The sequence below is a fragment of the Drosophila albomicans genome, chromosome 2L (genome assembly GCF_009650485.2).
Source record: "Drosophila albomicans strain 15112-1751.03 chromosome 2L, ASM965048v2, whole genome shotgun sequence".
NCBI classification, from domain to species: domain Eukaryota; kingdom Metazoa; phylum Arthropoda; class Insecta; order Diptera; family Drosophilidae; genus Drosophila; species Drosophila albomicans.
The window spans coordinates 13660567-13679464 of NC_047628.2; the positions used below are offsets into that span (position 1 = coordinate 13660567).

Below are 18898 nucleotides of genomic sequence, written 5' to 3' on the forward strand. Positions count from 1 at the left end.
GAGAGAGGGAGAGAAATGTGGAGTGACCAGCTGCAAGTTCATTGGTCACTTGTTGCATCTCTACTGCTGATAAGCTGTTACTACTTCTGGTATTTTTCTGTTGATAAGCTGTTAGTACTAGATGGTATTTTTACATTTTTATGTTCACCTGTTGCTACTTGTTGTTTTGGTATTTTTATTGTTCAAATTAAAAATTTGAAAGTGTGTTTTTGTTAGTTCATGGCAATATTCATAAAATTAAACTATTCCATGCTGCGTGTGGAATGCGAGCGATATGTAGGCAGCTCAAGCGATACCTTGCGACGCTTGCAACACCAAATAATGCTCCACACCAACAAGACAATCAGAAGCAGCAATAAAATGCAACCAAGACAAATTGCTGCTATCGCCGCTTCGGTTAAAACAATATCTCTCACATCTATATTAATGCTACGTTGATTTCCTGCCGCATCAAAGGCGGTGATGGCAACTTTGGGTTCGCAACACGATGCCATATAGGTGGCTTTTAGTGGCTCTGTGGTGCCGGCGGTATAATAATTCCGATAGAATAAACCATCCGCTGGCGTTGTCTGCAAGCGCAACATGCCCGATTGCCAATCTTGTGCGGTGATGTCCAGAGTCCAGAAACGATCGCCACAGCTTTGGGCATCATTGGTCACATAGTCGCAGCGATTGCCAAACTCCCAGGGCAGTGTTGGTCCAGTGGAATCCTGTAAGATGCAGCCAAATGTTTGAAGATATAGAAACTATAGGAATTGTATTGACTGACCTGCGCATCAATACTGCTGATGACCTTCAGACTAACCGCCATGGTTGCCGTTTCACGGCCATAGCTGGTGAAAGTGATCCGATCCGTGGTGCCCGCCACAGTTCCCGTGGGCACCAGCACTTGGAGACGCACGGTGGCAGTTGCGCCAGCGCCCAAATTGAAGCTAGAAGTAGAATCAATCGATTTACAAAGTTGTTGGTGGTGACTGACTGAATCTAATCTTCCCCGACTTTTTACACCACTCACCTCGTTGGACTGAGCTGCACTAGAAAACGTCGCTCGTCGGTTACCTGCACCGTTTGATAGACGCGTTCGCTGCGCATGTTCGTCACCTCATAAAGCAGCGTCGCCATTTGTCCCGCTGTCACCAGTAGCTGTGATTGGGTATTCAATTCGATTTTGGTGCCACAACGTTGCAACAACATTGCACTCAAGCTGGCGCGCTGTGGTTCACCCGTAGCTGCCGCAAATTGTGTCTGATTGAGACTCGTAACGAGTTCCGTTTCCGAAAATGTTTCCACTTCACTTTTGGGTGCAACATCAATTTCATTTTCCAGTTTCTCGCGAGTCTCGGGAAACTTTAATTTGGCCATGCGTGCCTGGGAAGACCATTTGGCATCGCTCTCGCTTTGGGAGTAATAGCTATCGATGCGCTTGATGATATCACCTGCCAAAGTAAAAAAAAGTACCCGTTAACCGATTTAAAAAAATAACGATTTTAGTTGATAACGTCTCTCGCTAACAGAAGTAATTAACATAATAGTCGCAGGCTCAATAACAGTCCTGTTAAATTTAGAACCCTTCTCTCGCTGTTGTAGTTAGCGGGTATTTAAAAAAGAAAGGAGGATTGCGTCAGCAATCAAATTAAGCTTGAGATGACGACGCCCTCAAGGTTGATACGGTTATCAGCAGCAAGTTGTTATCACCAATGTGTGAGATGCTGATACACCATCACATAATTAAAAACAACGCTCAGTTGCTTCACATAACTTACCCAGAAAAACATCAGCTTTACGTTCGGCGCGCACAAAAACATTGTATTTCTTATTGCTGACTTCGGGCGTCAGTTGCAGCTTGATTATTGCCGCTTTGCGCAGCTTGTTGAGCGGTACGTAGGCATCGAGTTCATTTGTATTATTGTTATTGCCATTTCGTGTATCGTTTGTGGACTTGAATTTCACTAGTTTCTTTAAATTGATATCTACAAAAAAATATACAATATATTTTGGTGAAAACAAAAGAGTTAACAGGTGTTGTTTTTTTGCCATTCACAGTGCTCGTGTGCACAGCTGTGTTCACATGGAGCTGCCAGACCGCTACATTCAAGAAGCTCGCAATAATTTGCCAGCCAATTAACTAAAGTGCGCAACTAACTTAAAGTACGGCCAGTATCAATGCTTAACTATTTGTGCAAGTAAAAATTCCAACTGCTTTAGTAATTTATTAATTTTGCAAAAAATTAAAAGGCGAACGCAGTTATTTTACAAGCTGGCAGCTCTATCGTCGTTGTGTATGTTATGCAGTCAGCTGCTCAGTAGTACGCGCGTGTGTGAATGTGTGTGTATGTTATTATTGTTGCTGTTGTTGTGCAAGGAAAACACTTCTGCAAAAATAAAATACACAACTTGACGACATCACCAAAAAAAAAACCAAAACATTTGTTTCGCGTTGTGAAATTACATTTAAAACAATTAGCTGACCACTAAAAGTGTTTAATGTGAGCTCACAGCAAATAAATTTCAATATTAATTCGTATGTCGCATCAGTTTTGACGGTTTTGGTCGATTTCATTTAGTCAGGCCACTTTTTTTGAACTTGGCCATGGCAATGGACAACTACTAAATGCAAATAAATGTGTATGTATTAGTGTATCTCTATATGTATATAATGGACTCTATTGCTGCACTGCAAAATTTGGCAATTATTTAAACAAATATATTGTTTGCCACATGGGCAAAAGTGTGTCTGTGTAAATGTGTTTGTTTGTGATTCATTAGTGTTTCTTATGTGCGCTAATGGTTTTATATTTTGGTTTTATTAACTAACTGCGATGCGTTGCAATGTTTTTGGTATTGCGGCAGGTTAAGCGACTTCAATTGATTTGTACAAAAAACAGCGGCAATGTTTGCTCTGCTTGTGTATATGTGTGTGGGAGTGCGTGTTTTCGTTGAGTTTGGCTATCGCGCTCTCTCTCACTCTCAGCCTTATCAGTGGGAAACTTCGTCAAGTTTTGCGTGTTCGCATTTTGTTTGTTAGCAGAAAAACATATGCTGGGTTTATTGTTGCAATATATTATTGCAATAATTACCACGCTAAAATAAATACAATGTTGCCGTGCTGTCTAATATAGCAATAAATAAAAGCGAACATTTTCAATTGACATAGAATCTAATGTCGCGATAAGCAGCTGACCGTTGACTCCTATAGGAAATCTCAGCTCAGCCAAGAAATTCACAAATTTTTTTTAAATGTTTTGTGTGTAAAGATGCAAAATGTATAAGTTAAGTAAGGAGCGACAATACTTTCGTAATATAGCTAAAATAAACCATTGCAAATGCTCCAATTAGAACAAGTACGTTTACCAACTGGAAGCTCTGCTAAGTTAAAATTCTTGATTCATTGATATTTTAACATTTTATGAATACGCAATGTATTTAAAAAGTGCACTGACTCATGTGCCAGCAATAATGCAATAATATAATACATTGAAATTGAACAATTGACAGTGTGCCAATTAGAAAGCTTTTGTGATAAGCTGCTGGCTGGTCCTAGTCCAATTGGAATCTCAGCTCAGCCAAGCGGAATTCTTGACTCATACAATGCGAATTATTGTGTCTGGCCATTTAATCTATTTGTCTGAACTTTGAACACTGCACGACGTGGACTTGCGTTGGGAGTGATTAATGCTCCGATCCGGCTGTGAGACTAATTTTGATAGCAATTATTAGTTAATAAGTACTGTTTGTACTCACTGGGTTAGAAAGCAGTTAACAATTTGTGCTCGCGTTAGAAAAAAGTGAAGAAATACAATTTAAAAATAAATACTTACGCGCAAAGGACGATAAACATAAAAGGACAATCAAAAATAGTGCAAAAGAAAATAAGAGTTGTGCGACCAAACTACAATTTTTTTAAAGTCCCAAAAAAGGTTGTTTGTTATTTATTTTTGTTGTTTGTTTCTTGTTTTTATTGTAGACCCTTAAAGCTAAACATTTATTATTTTTATTTTGTGTGTGTGTGTAAAACATTAAACATATATATAGTATAGTATCGCTGTAAGGTAAATTATTATATTGTATTTGAAGAAATTCATTTTGTACTACAAGTTAAAATGTTAGGCTAGCGTTTTGGTTAAGGAAAAGCGTTTGGGGAAAGTGTGGGAAAAATTTGGCAAAATGTCATTTAGCTTATTGCTTTTGTCTATATACATAAAAGTGGATTAGTTAAAACGATCGCTTGAAACTTAAGACTAAGCACATATAAATACAAGTACAGTTGACTCTTGAGACATTTGACAACACTGGATAGTAAAGTGGATAGAGTAGAGGGGAAGAGTGTGGATGGAGTTAAATTATCATACATACATACGTAATTGATATATAGTAAAGTTAGCTACACAGAAAAACGACTTAAATCGATTGCTAAGCCTAAAATGTGACCGTGCCACACAAAACATTGAAGATCCCGTTTTAAATTGTTGAAACCCGTACACGCTGAACGCTCTTTTGCAACACTCTAACCGGAAGTAGTGTGTAAAACAACCCTGCTCTTGATTTAAAAGCAACTTCAACAGCTTATTGGTTAGAGTGAAATAGCTAATATTGTGATGTGTATTCTTGTGTGTGTGTGTGTTTAGTGTGTGTCAGTGTTGGTTAACGCTTGAACTAACCGCCATTGGGCGTTGCCAGTGTTGCACGTCGCATGTCGGCATCGATGCGCACATGCAAACTGGATAGCGTAGTATCCACGGGCAGCTCCAACTCCTGGGAGCCCTGATACTCATCCGACACGAGTGTTAACTGCAAAATAAAGTTGGGAGGAAATTAGAGAAGTTAAACGATTAATTATTGTTGCTTGTGGAATGTGTTTCCTTTCTAACAACAACAACAACAAAATTTGCCCTTCACTTTTCTTTCCATAACCTAGTTTTGCACAAAGATGCAACATCATCAACAGCGGCAACAACAACAAAGTCGTGCTCTTGAGCACCTGCCTGAAAGGTAATCCAAGCTGATATTTTGCGTCTCACTTGGCTGCTTGGGCAACACTTGATGTTGTTGTCGTCACTTTCAATTTCAACACTTGGCTTGCTTGCTTGCCGAGCTTTTAATTACACCAATTACAATTGCGAACGCTTTTGTTTTTTTCTTCTGTTTTGTTTTGTTTACCGTATTGCCCGCTATGTGCTGTCCATGTTCGGTGCTCACAATGTGTATGATTTCGCCGCCTGAGCGAATGGCCACCTCGCCCAATATGCCGCCTACAGCCTCCTCGGTTTCGTTCTCGCTGGCGGCGTGTTCACCATACCACAGCATAAACAACTGCAAAATGCAAAAAGGGCAAAAACAAGTACGTTAGAGCGAGACAAACCGTGTGTGCCGTAGCTAGCCTAAGCTGGGCTTCGTTTAGTGCTGGCGCAAAAAGCTCTCTCAAAAGCTCTTTTTAGTACTCACGCGTATGCGTTTCTTGAGCAACGTGATGGCTGTGTCCTGCACCAAATCGGTGTGTGGCGGTATCACAGCTGTCGATATGAATATGGCACTGTCGTAGGGCACAAGTTCGGCGGCCTGCAGCACGCCCTCAAACGCATTGCCGCCCTCGTGCTCCTTGGTGCTGTTCAAGCCCGCAATAAATTCGCGTGTGTTATTAAAGCTGAAAGCTGATGGCAAGCCTGCAAAGATAGAATTGTTTATCGATTACTATCGATACACTTTGTGGAGTAACTAAACTGCATTTCTGTTATCTTGGACAGACAATTAAATGTAGTACAATTAGTAGATAATTTTAATTTAATTTTAATTGCTTTGCTCACCCGATGCATTCAGTGTGACCAGCACAATTTTGATGTTGATATTTTTGTCCTGCAACGCATCGATGTACAGTCGCTTGGCCTGTTCCAGCGACGCAGCCGAGGGATCCACAATGACGGCGAGCGGCATGCGAATGTACACATCCTTGATGTAGTTGCGCAACTGATCCGCTGGCAACAGTTCCGGCTTGGCCAGATGAATATGCTTCGATTGCTTACGAGGCGCCGGCGTTGTTGTTGTTGTTGTGGTTGTTGTCGAAGTTGTTGTGCTTGTCGTTGTGGTTGAAGTTGTTGTTGTTGGGGCGGCAGGTGCAACAATGGTGGGAAGTGGCGCATTATTGGGTGTCAAAGTGGGCCAACCAATGAAGCCGCCAAATCGCGACTGCAACACGGGCATCGGAGGCGATTCTGTTGTGCTGATTCTCGGTGTTGTGGCCGCCACTTGATCCAGCTGCTCATCATAGTAGTATTCATCAGAGCTAGGCTTGAAGGCTTTCGCTTTGTTGGCCGTGGGCAGCTGTTGCATGTGCGCCTGCGGCTGTTGAGGCTCATCGTGATAGATGATTTCCTCTTCTTCCTCGTGCTGCACGCGCTGCGTTTGCTGTTCCACGGGCTGTTCAGCCGCGGCATCCTGCATATAGTCCTGGGGATACCTTTCCGCCTTGGCCTTGCGCACATACTCGGGCACTGTGGTTGTGGTTCCCATGGGTTGTTCCTCTTGTGGCTGCTCCTCATCGTAGTAGTATTCTTGCGATTGCTTCCTTGGCTTTTGCATTTTGGTTTCCTGCTTCTGTGTGGGTGCATCCTCCATAACCTCGGCGGCAGTGTTCTCATCTCGCTCTGTGGATGCTGGCGCCTCGGTGGTAAGTGGTGCAAGTGGCTTCTCGGTGGTCGCATCGGGCAGCGCATTGTCCGTTTGATTAGACTGCAGCGAGTTGTCCTCAGCCTCGAGGCTGTTGCGTTGCTCCTCATCCTCGACTGCCGCCTCCTGTTGCACAGGATCGTAGATGTCATCGCCTCCGCCACCTGCGCTCACATCTCCACCACTGTAATCCTCATCCTTGGCCTCCACTTGTGGCTGCAGCAACGTTGCCAGCAACAGCAACTGTGCGAGCAGCCAAAGATTCGTTCGGAGTATCATTGAAATGGAATCTGTTTGTGCTCGTCTTCTGCTTCTTCTTCTCTTCTCTTCTAGTGCCTTCTCGCTTGCTCCACTCGAATCTGCAAAGGAAAAAAAAAAAAACAATTCAACAATAAATCAAACAGTTTTTGAAAGCAAACCAATAAGAGTTTTTGATTGATTGCCTCTCTTTCAGTTGACGCAATTATCAGCTATTATTGTTACTATTATTATTATTATTATATTATGAGTCTGGTTGTCGCTATTATGATTTTTGTTTTTGTTACAATTATTACGCTCAAATTGCCGTTATTTTCATAAGTAGTTTCGACACTTTCGCAATGCGAAAAAGTGAAATGTGTGTTTACAATTATTTGATTATTCTGCTATTAAAAACATTTTCAATAATTACCGATAATGGGGCCCTCAACAACCATAAAAAAAAAGAGAAGAACAGGCGTTTATATATAGCAGAAGTTTAAATACACTTTCTGCAAATTCGAATCTAAAATTAATATTATTAGAAATTATTTTGTTGTCTATTCATTAGCTAAGATTTCAGTCAGTTTTTGAACAGAATGTTTTTTCTTTAATTGTTCTAAACAATAATAATTAATCATCTGTCAAAGAGTTTATTTAATTACTTTTTCAAAGTCTCACTGCCAAGGCAAATATTTTTAAACAATTTGCTGCCAAAATTCAAATACCAAAGTTAAAAATTAATGACTGCACTTAATGACAGTTTGTTAATCAATTTTAAAGCACAAATTGTGGGAATTTTCGTCACATGTTAATGAAGAACAAAAAATTTGGAATTTCGCTGCAAAACAAAAAAAACTTTTAATTAATATACCAAAAAAAAGCACATCATTAAAAGTGATTGAGAATCTTTCTTTACTGCTCTCTTTTTGTTAATCTCTTGTTAGTATTTAACAGGGTATCTTGACAATCATCAACTCAGCACTGTGCTATTATTATTGAAAGCTAATTATGTGGGAAAAAAATGCGCTTACCACGCTCGAAACTTGATGAACTGCAAGACAAATAGTTGACAAAAGTCATGTTCATAGACATGACTCAATGTAAAACATGAGCAGCGAACGAGCGTTAAATACATAAACAAAACAAAGTATGAAATTAAAAATAAAACATGTACAAAAATGTTGTATAGGCACAAATTGAGTTGGTGAAAAGTTTTCATTGCAAAAACTACAAAAAAAACAACAGAAATGAAGCGAATGAAACGTTGATAATAAATTTGCAAACTTTGCAGCTAAAGCAAACGAAAAACCCCTCAATAAATCAAGTAGCGCATTAGAAACATGTATAAATGGATTGTAGAAAAAAACTAAAATAAACAAATCAACGATATGGTCAAGGTTTTCGGCAGTTTTTTTTATTTTATTTTAATTTTTTTTTTTAGTAGTAGTTTTAGTTGTTGACGAAACCTGCTGCAGCTGAGAAAAACGAAGAGCAGGCGGCTGCTTTTGAGCCGTTGACATTAGCAAATGACCAAAGCGTGAGACGCACAAAATGCAGCAATAACAACAGCAACACCAACAACAGCAACAACAACAACGACGCAGACAACTCTAACCAACAACTCTGACAACTTCTTTATGAAGACCAATGTGTGTTTATAGTTTTGTTAGGCCCCTAAAAAAAGCTAAGCCATAGCCATTATAATAATAATAATAACTAAGTAAAGCCGATGCCTGCGCTTGATTAAAGTCGTCAATTTGATGGTGTTATACCCTGTAAAGTTTGGCAAAATTGTCAGAAGAATGGGAGGGAAATTTAACTTAATACATATGTTGGAGTAACAAAATATGTTGAATTTTTGAGAGAGAAAAGAGAATGACTTTTTGATACAAAATGTTCATCAAATTATGAATATTCTATATATAATATATTTTATATTCTTAATAACTTGTTAAAGTCATTCACTTGGCAAATATTTTCATAAAGTATAATACATTTTATTTAGTCAAATTTTCCTAACTTACTTCTAACATTTCACAATGTTTAAAGATGCGTAAAATGCATTAAAGAGTTATATTTAATCTGTCAAGATCATTTTCGTAATCCTCCTATAATTGACAATCTTTATAAACGGTGTTCCTATCATAAGCAATGTAAGTTCTATTTAAATTATGTGAAAAAATATAGATTAATTAAAAAAAATGCAATGATAAGAGAAACTAAGATTGAAATGAAAGTAAGGAAGAAGAAATCGACTAATGTACGTCCAAAAGGTATTGAAAAATAGATGAAAATTGTATGAACGGTATTTTTAGCGTTGTTACTAAAAATCTAAAAACATATAATGAATCTTTTGAGAGCGAGAAGAGAATGCTATTTTAATTATTTATATACCCAACGCGGAAATTTTAAAACTCGATAGATAGGTCTTAAGCTTTATACTATTAATCTCTTTTATATAACGATATCTTTATAATCCTATAATCTTTTCTATTGAGAAAATAGGAGAACAAGGTATTTGCTAGTCGAGCAGTTTTCGTTTGTCATTCTCACTTGAGGTTTTTTTCTTTTGCCCTCGCATTTCCAAAGTTGTTTCACTCAATTTGTTCAACTTTTAACATTTAATTAACTAAATGCAATTAGCACTTTGATTGCGCGTCATTTCAGCACCAATACAAAGATACTAGTTACCTTTTGTATATATATTTATTACTTTTATTTATTTTTATTATTATTTTATGAATGCATTTTGCGTTTATTGGTTTGACTTGAGTTGGATGGCGTCTTGTTTGAATAACAAATTAGCAACAAATCAATTTGAATGATTGATTTCTTGGCTCTTCAGTTGTTGTTAAATTTGTTGTTGCTTTGTTTTTTTTTCTCTTTTTTTTTTGTCTCGTGATGTGTGTGCAACAACGTGGTCAACTGCTCCTCCTCCAAACAGTTGCCATTAATTAAACACATGCAAAAAAAAAAAAAGACAACAGCAATCAAATCCAAATGTATAATAAATAAATTCACGCCGAAAAAAAACTCTGAAACGTTAAGCCGCTTTTTTTTTTCTTGACGCAGACAACAACATGTGGAAATAAATTAAGTTAAAATATTCTGCGTTCGTTTTTCTCGTTTTTTCTTTTGGTTTTTGTTGGCAGCTGTTGCTTCTCTTTTATTTTGGTGTTCGAATTCGAATACGAAAATTGATTTGTACATTTTGGAGGCGTTGCAAGGTCAATGCGCATATCGTGTAGCAGCCGGTTCGACAGAAAATTGTGAAGATCGACTCTGAGAGAGGCCGCCACTTGGCATAGAATTCACCCTGACATCAAATGCTCCACTTGAATCGAAGCTCAAAGAGTCTTCAAAGAGAGATAAAGTTAGATTTGAATGAAACTCAGTGAAATGCAGTTCTGCTTTCAATTGACACGTTTAAGTTGATATGCTATCGATTTGTTTGTTTTATCGAATATTCATTCATAAATCATAAATCATTCCTAAAACATTCCTCAACGTTTGCACGTAATGAGATAATCTATGTGGACTACAGGTTTCCGTCACTCCAGATGATTAACAGACTCCACTTAGCTCATATATACATATACTACATACATATAATAACATATTGTTGATATTTATTTTTAAAGGTGTTCGAAGTCAAGTCCGTTTCGTTGAAGCGTGAAATCAGTTGATCACATTGCTAATTGTCGGTCATGCAACTCATTTTGACACTTGTAATCAATTTTATGGCCGCAAAATAATTATAATAATCGCCCGTCAATTGGATACAACTAAACAGGCTTACATAAGCAAAAAGGCTGCATTTTTAAACAGCTCTATACTCGATATTAAACGTTGGAGAAAATTCAATTCGTTGTGGTAATTCCGATAATTAAGAGAATAGTCAAGTTGTGACAACGCTTCACAATTAGAAAAGCGAAATATTAATTCATTTAGTTAGTTATTTTATATTTTTATGTGATCAGTTTATTCTATTATTGTTCGTTCTATGCTCCGTAGCAATTTGAAAATTTAAGCATATTCAAATCTTGATAAAATTTCATAATAACAATAAGGAAATCGAATTACGAATTGGAAATATCAATAATCCTTTTTTAATAATCATTTTGTGTGCACTCAGGTATATTTTACATATATTTCTATATCAATATACTAAATATAGCCTTTGGTATATTTATGGTGCTTATGCGGTATATTATTTTTTAAAATTATTATTTGTTTACTTTCTTATTACACTCTGGTATATTTTGCATTTAACTATACCAAATATAGCCTTTGGTATATTTGTAGTGACTTTGGGGGTATATTAATTTGGTAATTTAAAATACCGCGCTGTTCGCTTTCATTCATTATATTATTTTCTTTTCAAATTTTAAGAATATATTGAAAATTCGACAAATATTCACAATTAGAATGAGAAAAGTTAATAAATAAATGATAAATGCCTAATATTATGCTATTCATTCCTTACATATTCGTTTTTTATATTATATATTTTATAATTATATCATTTATATATATTTTATTTGGTTTATTTATTTGAATTTAATGTGTTTTTCCGGAGAAGTGCAACAATTTGTTGTTTGATTAAAAGAGCGCTGTAAAAGTCTTTAATTGCCAAGATAATTCCCATAAGATAAAGCGCATAACGAGTAATTAATTGAGACTCGCAGTTTCTGTACCAACTGATTGTTATCTAAGTCTTAAGTGATCTGAGACAAAGCGCTTAATGGAATAACTTTCAAAATGCTTACGTGCCATATTAGCAGAGGCCAAACAAAAAACACACAGATGGCAAATCTTGGAATATTTTCATAATTGTGAAATGAAACGTGCTCGTCTTAATCAAACAATCGCAACAACATCATTGCGAGATCTTAAATCGCTGACATCAATCAGAGAGAACTCAATATATCACTTTTCGATGGTCGAGTTGACGTGAGATTGTTAATTCTGTGAGTACACACAGTGAGCAGAGAACAAACTGAAAGTGAGCAAACACTCGAAGCAGTGTGTTGTCAGTAATTTGTTAATTTGTTTATTATTCTTTATAGGCAATTTATTTTTAATTAAAAAAAGACAGAGTGGAGAGGGAGAAGGGAACAACGTCAACAGCAGGTTCATCAATCAGCAAACGGCAGCTGATATTTGAAATTCTATAAACAAATTAGAAACGCGCTGCCATTTGCAATTCTACGAGTTCCCAGCACCCAAGCGGGGGTGTGAGGGGTGGCGAAGGGGGGAGGGGGTCCACTATATAACTCACACGGCGCGTAAGCATTTGAGATATGCGCTATGATTTTTTATATCACTTGCCTGACGCTTTTTTTATGGCCCGACAAATTAATGAAAAATAATTGCAAAAATTATAAATTCAAATTGCGTTTTTGCGCACTTTTGTTGTTATTAAATACCCTATGTCAGCTGCAGGTGGAATGGGAAGTAGAATGAACTTTAAATGTTGTATGCAAATTAAACAAATTGAACGAGACTTTATGCCAATTAATCAGTGCAAAGTTGTTGAGTTGATTTGTTTCGCATTCTAAAGTTCAAGCTAGTTATAGGGTATTTGGCAGTCTGTCACACTCGTTGCGTATGAAAATTGCGTCCATTTGAAACGCAAACACAACACAAAATTGCAATTTGCAATACAACTCAGAAATGCACTGAAATTTGCAACAGTTGTGTTTTGTGTGTTCTACAGACTTCTCTCTCTCTCTATCTCTGAAAACCCTTCAGATTAAACCCACGCGCCGTTGACTCATTGTTGTTGTTGTTGTTATTGTTGTTGGCTGACATTGAAATGGCAGCAATTTTGTAAATGATTTATTTGGCTTTGGCTTATCGATGTGCCTCATTTGTTTATATTATTTTCGACTTTTGATTTATATATTATGCATATTTTATTGTGATTTGTTTTCTATGTTTATTTTTCGTATTTGATTTTCGTTGTGACTTTTGGCATTTTGAGCACACATCAACAAACAAACAAAAAACACACCAAAAACAAAACAAAAAAAGAAGAATTCTTCTTTTTTTTCGTTGCTCTCTCGCATTTCTTATACCACTTGCCTCGGTGACTTTGGTTTGTGCTTCTTATGTTGGCGACTTCTTGTTGACGTGGCTGGCTTTGCGGCCTGGCAAAACTGAACGTTTGTGTTTTATTGTATATATTGCATATATTAGCAATAAATGGCGAGTATTATAAATAATTAAGTTTTTGAAAGTGTGGATAGTTGGTTGTTGGGAGCGCGAATTAGACGGTTTAGAGACGCTTAGAGACGGCCAGACGTTTGTCTGGCAAACAAATGACTTAGGCAACGAACTTGTTTTTGCGGCCGCACTTTTTTTTTTCTTCTCATATATTCATATATATGTATATAAAAAATGTATATATACGTTTATTATTTTTCATATATAGCTGTGTATATAAATTGAATTGAAATGATAATGTAAAAACGATTGCACTTTATTTATGCTTTTTGCGCACTTCTTTGCATTGTTTATGAATCTCGACTCGACGGTTACGGTTATGCAAAGCAACACTGAGAGCAGCGCAGCAGCAGCAGCGACAACAGCGAAAAAAACAACGACAACAATTTAACAACAAAAATTTAATCACTTGCACTTTGTGCAGTCTTTTTGTTTGTTTTTGTATTTTACCAGCTGCTGATGTTTTTTGTTTTTGTTGTATTGATTAACCCGTTTAAATGTACACTTCTCCGTTGTTGTTGTTGTTGTTGTTGTTGTTGTTGTTGTAGTTCATTTAGCAGCGACACACACGTTGCGTGTTGTTGTGTGCTGTTGTTAAGCTGTGTGTGTTCAACACTTGCGGCCGCGACAACGTCTCAAATGAAACTGAAAGCAGAAACAGAAACCGCGACCAACCATCAACCGAAACCAACTCAGTTCAGCTCAATTTTTAACTTGACTCAACTTCAACAGTTCGCTCTGCTCAGCTCAGCTCTGCTCTGCTCTGCTCTGCTCACCTGAGCTCAACTCAGCTGAGTCGCTGCGACGCGACGCGACGTCAGTCAGCTTCGTTTCAGTTGCGTTCGCTCTGTTTAGTTTGGAATCTTAAGAGCGTGATGCTGATAAAGTGCCAACGTGCTGGCCCCCAAATCTCAAATAGGCGCCATGTGCATACATTATGCGTGTGTGTTTAGCTTCGATTTAGTACATATTGGCATTCTCAATCTATTAGAAAGTGCTCAACTTATAGATACCCAGTGACAGCATCTCAGGTAACTCAGCAATTCAGTGCTCAATTCTTTTGAAATATGAGGGAAACCAAATTTGTGCGCTCAAAGTTATGCAGAGTCTGCAAGTGACGTAACCCAGATTACTTTATTATTTACAACGTCATAAATATTACATGTAATAGATAGTTAGCCATGATAGCATATGCTAATGTTTTCATAATTGTAGCAATTATGTGGCAACTAATTCAGGCCTTTATTGCGAAATTGTTGTAATATTTATAGCGCACATTATTCAATGTAATAATGTTTTAAAAACAATCTTTATAAAAGATATATTATGTAAGAAAAAAATAAATAATTAAATTTAATACTCAAAGAATTGAATATCAGTATTATCAAATAATACCCAAAATTTAAAATATCATTTATATAACTAAAGAATCATTCCAAATATTATTAGATTGAAAATAAAAGTATTGAATTAATTTCAATTTCACAAATCATATCAAAATTTATGAATTGAATATTAAATTTTTGCATTAATAAAAATTCATTAAATTTTCTCCAGAAATCGTACTAATAATAATAGATTGAACATTGAACTATTAATATAAATGTAATTCATTCCTTTTCCTTCAGAATTTACTCTAAAAATTATGAATTTAATATTGAAGTATTGAATTAACTTAAATTGAATCAGAAATCAATTTAAAAATAATAGATTGATAATAATAATAGATAAGAATACTAATAAAATAATTATAATAATAATAACATCGAAATTATGAATTAATTTCAACTGGGTAAAAAATAAAATTTCTACTTATTATTTCCTAAACTGCTGCTATACCTTGTATAATAATCTTCTATTATCTCTTTAACTTCTACATTTATTCTTTTAAATGTTTTACTACAGAATCAAAATCAAGTAATACTATCACTTTTCTTCCAACGTTTCTGTTTTTTTTTGCTTTTTCTACTACTATTTATACTACTAAATCAACCTGCACATTTACTACTTCGTAAACGACTTCTTCTTCTACCCCAAAACAACTTTTGCGTTATTCGACACTACTAAACTAAATTTATTGCCCCGATTGCTTTATTTTATTACTACTGCCATTTTTGGAAGTTCTTTGCACGTTGACCTTTTTATTTGTTGTTGTGACTAAGCCAGCGATCAAAACAGAAAACAAAATCAAGCAATATAAATAATGCTCATCTGGCGTCATCAAAATTCATGCCGAAATCATAATGCAAGGCGAACTGAGGTCTGTCACTTCTCTCTCTCTCTCTCTTTCCATTCGCATAAATATATACAAATATATATATACATACATATAGGAGGAAGTTCGTCTACCCAAAGTCGCCAAAATGGAGCGTGTAGCGAATTTAATATTGTTGCCCAGGTCTGGTCAGGCTGCCTCATAAAACCTCATAAACATGCCCGATGCCATCGATTAGCCTATCAATAAAACAAAAAAGACACTAACAAAACAATACGAACTAAAACTTAATATAAATAAAATTATAAAACAAAAACCATGCGGAACTGCTTGACATAAAAAGCGACTTGAAAGTTTCATCAAGTTTTTTTTTGAGACAAATGAATCTTATTTTTTTTTTTGGTTAATTAATTGATTTTTCGTTTGCTGTTCTTTCTCTCTTTTCTTCACTCTTGGAACATTTTCGCTGCAATTTAAATTGCATTTGCGTCTTGTTAATTGTTGTGTTGGCGTCTCAAGGTTTATTCAATGTTGTTAAAATGCTTTGCGTTAGCAAAACTCAGGCGAGACATTTTTATAAGTTATTTGTATTCTGTTTTTTTTTTTCACAAATTTCACGAGACATTTTTTTGTGCAGTTCCAACAAAAAAGGCAACACAAGATTTTATTTTGGATACCCTGTGTAATTCAGTTGACTGCAAAAAAGGTGTAATAAAATGCTTTAAATGTATAGCAGGTAGAAATTTAATGAGCAGTTATTATATAGGTTGAAATTCTCTAGAATGTGTAGTTTTAATATCTTGTAATTAAAGTGATTAATACAAATGCTTCTTAGAAATGTATTTTTATTACAAATTATTTTTATAATAAATATATTCGTCATACTTAAAAGTTTTAGCATAAGGGACAATGAAATACAGTTTTCAAAACGAATAAATTTTTTCTGTCTGTTAAAATATTGAATAAAACAAGTACTGACTCTTAATTCAACAATATAAAAAGTTCTTTTTAATAAGGGTATAATTTAGTCGTTCAGTTTTCTATTGTTGCTGCAACTTATGTTGCTTTTAGTAAGCCTTTTATTTTGAAGATTGTGCGCTCTTTGAATGAAGTTGTCGCTGATTTAATGACAGCCACAAATGTGTCTCTGTCTCATCTGCTTTTTGGACAAACAGTTGTTGCCCGTTCTTGATTGTTTGTCTAAATTGTCTTTTCCACATAAAAATCGTGTGCGTTATGACCTACGTGCGTTGTTCGGTGCTTCCTCAAATGCGGTTCAGCTTTGGAACTGTAGTTCGTTGAATTTTTAATTGCAAAATGTAATTTTTTATCATAATGTTTTTGTTTTTTGCTTGTAATGTATTTATGACACATTTTAGACCTATTTCAGCGTAAGGACTCGTGTTTTAACAACTGTTTTGTTGTAAGAGAAATTGGCAAGTTGTAGCAAAAGTTAAAAGTAAAAAAGAGAGCAAAGAGTTGAAAGAGTTTTTTTCCAAGGAATATTATATCCAGGGTATAGAGAATTCGGCACCCAAACGTAGCCTGTTCTCTCCTCCTTCTTTATTTGCGTACTGTTTTCGAGCTTATATAATGTATATTTTGAATTTAAGCACTGAAATTTCACGCTCTATTATTCATTTTGTGTTGCCGTTTATTTCTCCGTACTTTATGTAAATTTTGCAAACTTTCAATAAACTTATTTATTGCACATTTTGCGTTGAGAATTTATGCGGCTCACGCAATTTTCATGCATTTCGCGCTTTCGTTATAATTATGCAATTAATTTGCTTGTTTTTTTTCCTTTTGATGGTTGTTATCGCTTTGTTATTGTTTTCATTTCGATTTTGCACAATTCGTTGCTTGTTTCTGGACATGAAAAACCCAAAGCAAAAAAAAGTGGGGAGTATTATATTATTTGCAATCGAGACGTGTCTTGCGAGAGTATAAATCTGTTTTGAATACACACTCACAACACACAACACTCACACTTAAACACTCACTTAGAGGGTTCAATTCGCGCTTAATTCGAAAAAGTGCTAATCAATTGAAAAAATTACCAACTTGTTGCGTTTTATTTTGTTTTGTTTGCGGCCAATAAACGAAATGCGGTTTACCACTTCAAACTGGTGCAAGTCCGTGCAAGTCACGATTATATATATGATAACTATAACTGTATATCCGGTTAAATATATCCTGTCGTGTGGGTGTACGCACTTATGATCAACGAACAACTGAAACAAAGTTCCCCCATTGCATGCCCTTTTTGTACAATTTTTGTGACTTATGAATTGTTTCAATATTTGTCAATTGGTTGCAAACGGACGTTTAGACAATGCGTTTTTATGGTGCACAAACATTGGGCGCACCTTCAGCTGACACAGTATTATGACAACTGATACTACGATAAGATTAACTATACTATACTATATAGTTGCTTAGCGCTTGTTCATCAGAATCTACATTGGAATTACCGTTCGCCTTAAATGCGTCACAAGGCCATTTGTGGGAGTGAACACTTGGCTATTCCTCCATTTCCATCTATATCTCTTTCTACATTTCGCGCTGTCTCTGTTTCATTCCCTATCTCTGAGCTGAGCTCACTTAATTAGCATTTTGCTGGAATTACCGAGCTGACAGTGCGAGAGGACTTTGAGCAAATGAAGCCCTCAAATTCAGCATTTCACTTGAACTCGCTGCTACCTGAGTTCGTTGTCTAAGTCTTTTGTTTTGCCTTGCCCTACGTTGATTACTTTTCGGGTGTGCAGAATATTTCAGCGGGTTTAGCTGAATGAATATGTTTAAGGCAAATAGCAAAAAGAATGTGCTAGATTTATGGAGAATCAATTTTGGAATTGTGCGATGAGAATAAAAAGATTCTTAACAATTAATATTACACAAAATGTATCCAATAATCAAAAAATTGTATTTGCAACAATCTATGTATAACTAAACGTAACCAATTTCATGACTAAATGAGAGATCATTTTCGTTGAATAAACCAAATAAATAGATAGATTTCAGAATTTATGTCTTTATAGGCATTGAGACTCTGGCACCTTATCAATTAGCTTTTATTAGTAACTTAAAATTCTCTTTCTTTGAAGAAGGCTTTAAGCAACTTTCAATTAAATATTTTATTATAAATAGCCAACTTATCAATTAAATATTGTTTTATAAATAGACAACTTTTTAATTAAATATTTTATTATAGGTTGTCAACTTATCAACTTAATATTATCAGTTTATTTTGGCTATTATCTAAGTATTATTCACATGTCTAACAAGGTCGTAGCTCAACATCGCTCAAGTAAATGTCAAATTGCCAATCACATGTTGGAGTTTAATTTAATATGAAGAGAATGTTAGTCAGTTAGTGCAAATTCGGGTAATAAAATAATAATAATAATAATTTAATTAATGCCATAAGAATTAAGCTATAAACCGAATTAAAAGTTAGTGTATAAATGATTCGGCAACACTATAAAATGATAAGCCATCAAAATACCATTGCCCATTTTCTTTTTGCACGCTGTTGCGGTTGTCGTTGTTTTT

The 18898-nt window shown here is 35.7% G+C and overlaps 2 protein-coding genes across 5 annotated transcripts in view; one reads left to right on the forward strand and one right to left on the reverse strand.

Moving 5' to 3' along the window:
• Positions 1 to 18898, forward strand: part of LOC117578389 (nascent polypeptide-associated complex subunit alpha, muscle-specific form) — a 29241-nt gene that overhangs the window by 506 nt on the left and 9837 nt on the right. The gene's annotated exons all lie outside the window — the stretch shown is intronic.
• LOC117578391 (uncharacterized) lies at positions 158 to 17555 on the reverse strand. Of its 3 annotated transcripts, none has more exons than XM_034263837.2 (9): positions 17408 to 17555; positions 5802 to 7019; positions 5443 to 5660; positions 5158 to 5310; positions 4659 to 4788; positions 1764 to 1970; positions 1016 to 1436; positions 770 to 932; positions 158 to 710 (listed from the first exon to the last, which is right to left on the reverse strand). In XM_034263837.2, exons 2-9 carry the CDS (start codon positions 6937 to 6939, stop codon positions 243 to 245), a joined length of 2898 nt encoding a protein of 965 aa, XP_034119728.2. In that variant the 5' UTR covers positions 6940 to 7019; positions 17408 to 17555; the 3' UTR covers positions 158 to 242. The 3 variants fall into 3 exon arrangements, with proteins under 3 accessions (XP_034119728.2, XP_051859270.1, XP_034119730.2); XM_052003310.1 differs by having other exon boundaries at positions 17404 to 17555; XM_034263839.2 differs by lacking the exon at positions 17408 to 17555 and adding an exon at positions 12988 to 13777 and having other exon boundaries at positions 159 to 710.

What these genes read in the sequence shown, in the direction of transcription:
- LOC117578391 (XM_034263837.2), bottom strand. Translation starts at nt 6,939, where the DNA reads ATGATACTCCGAACGAATCTTTGGCTGCTCGCACAGTTGCTGTTGCTG. An exon ending in TGCTCAAGAAACGCATACGC is followed by an intron (nt 5,311 to 5,442) that starts GTGAGTACTAAA and finishes TGCATTTTGCAG; the next exon opens with TTGTTTATGCTGTGGTATGG. An exon ending in TAAAGCTGATGTTTTTCTGG is followed by an intron (nt 1,437 to 1,763) that starts GTAAGTTATGTG and finishes TTACTTTGGCAG; the next exon opens with GTGATATCATCAAGCGCATC.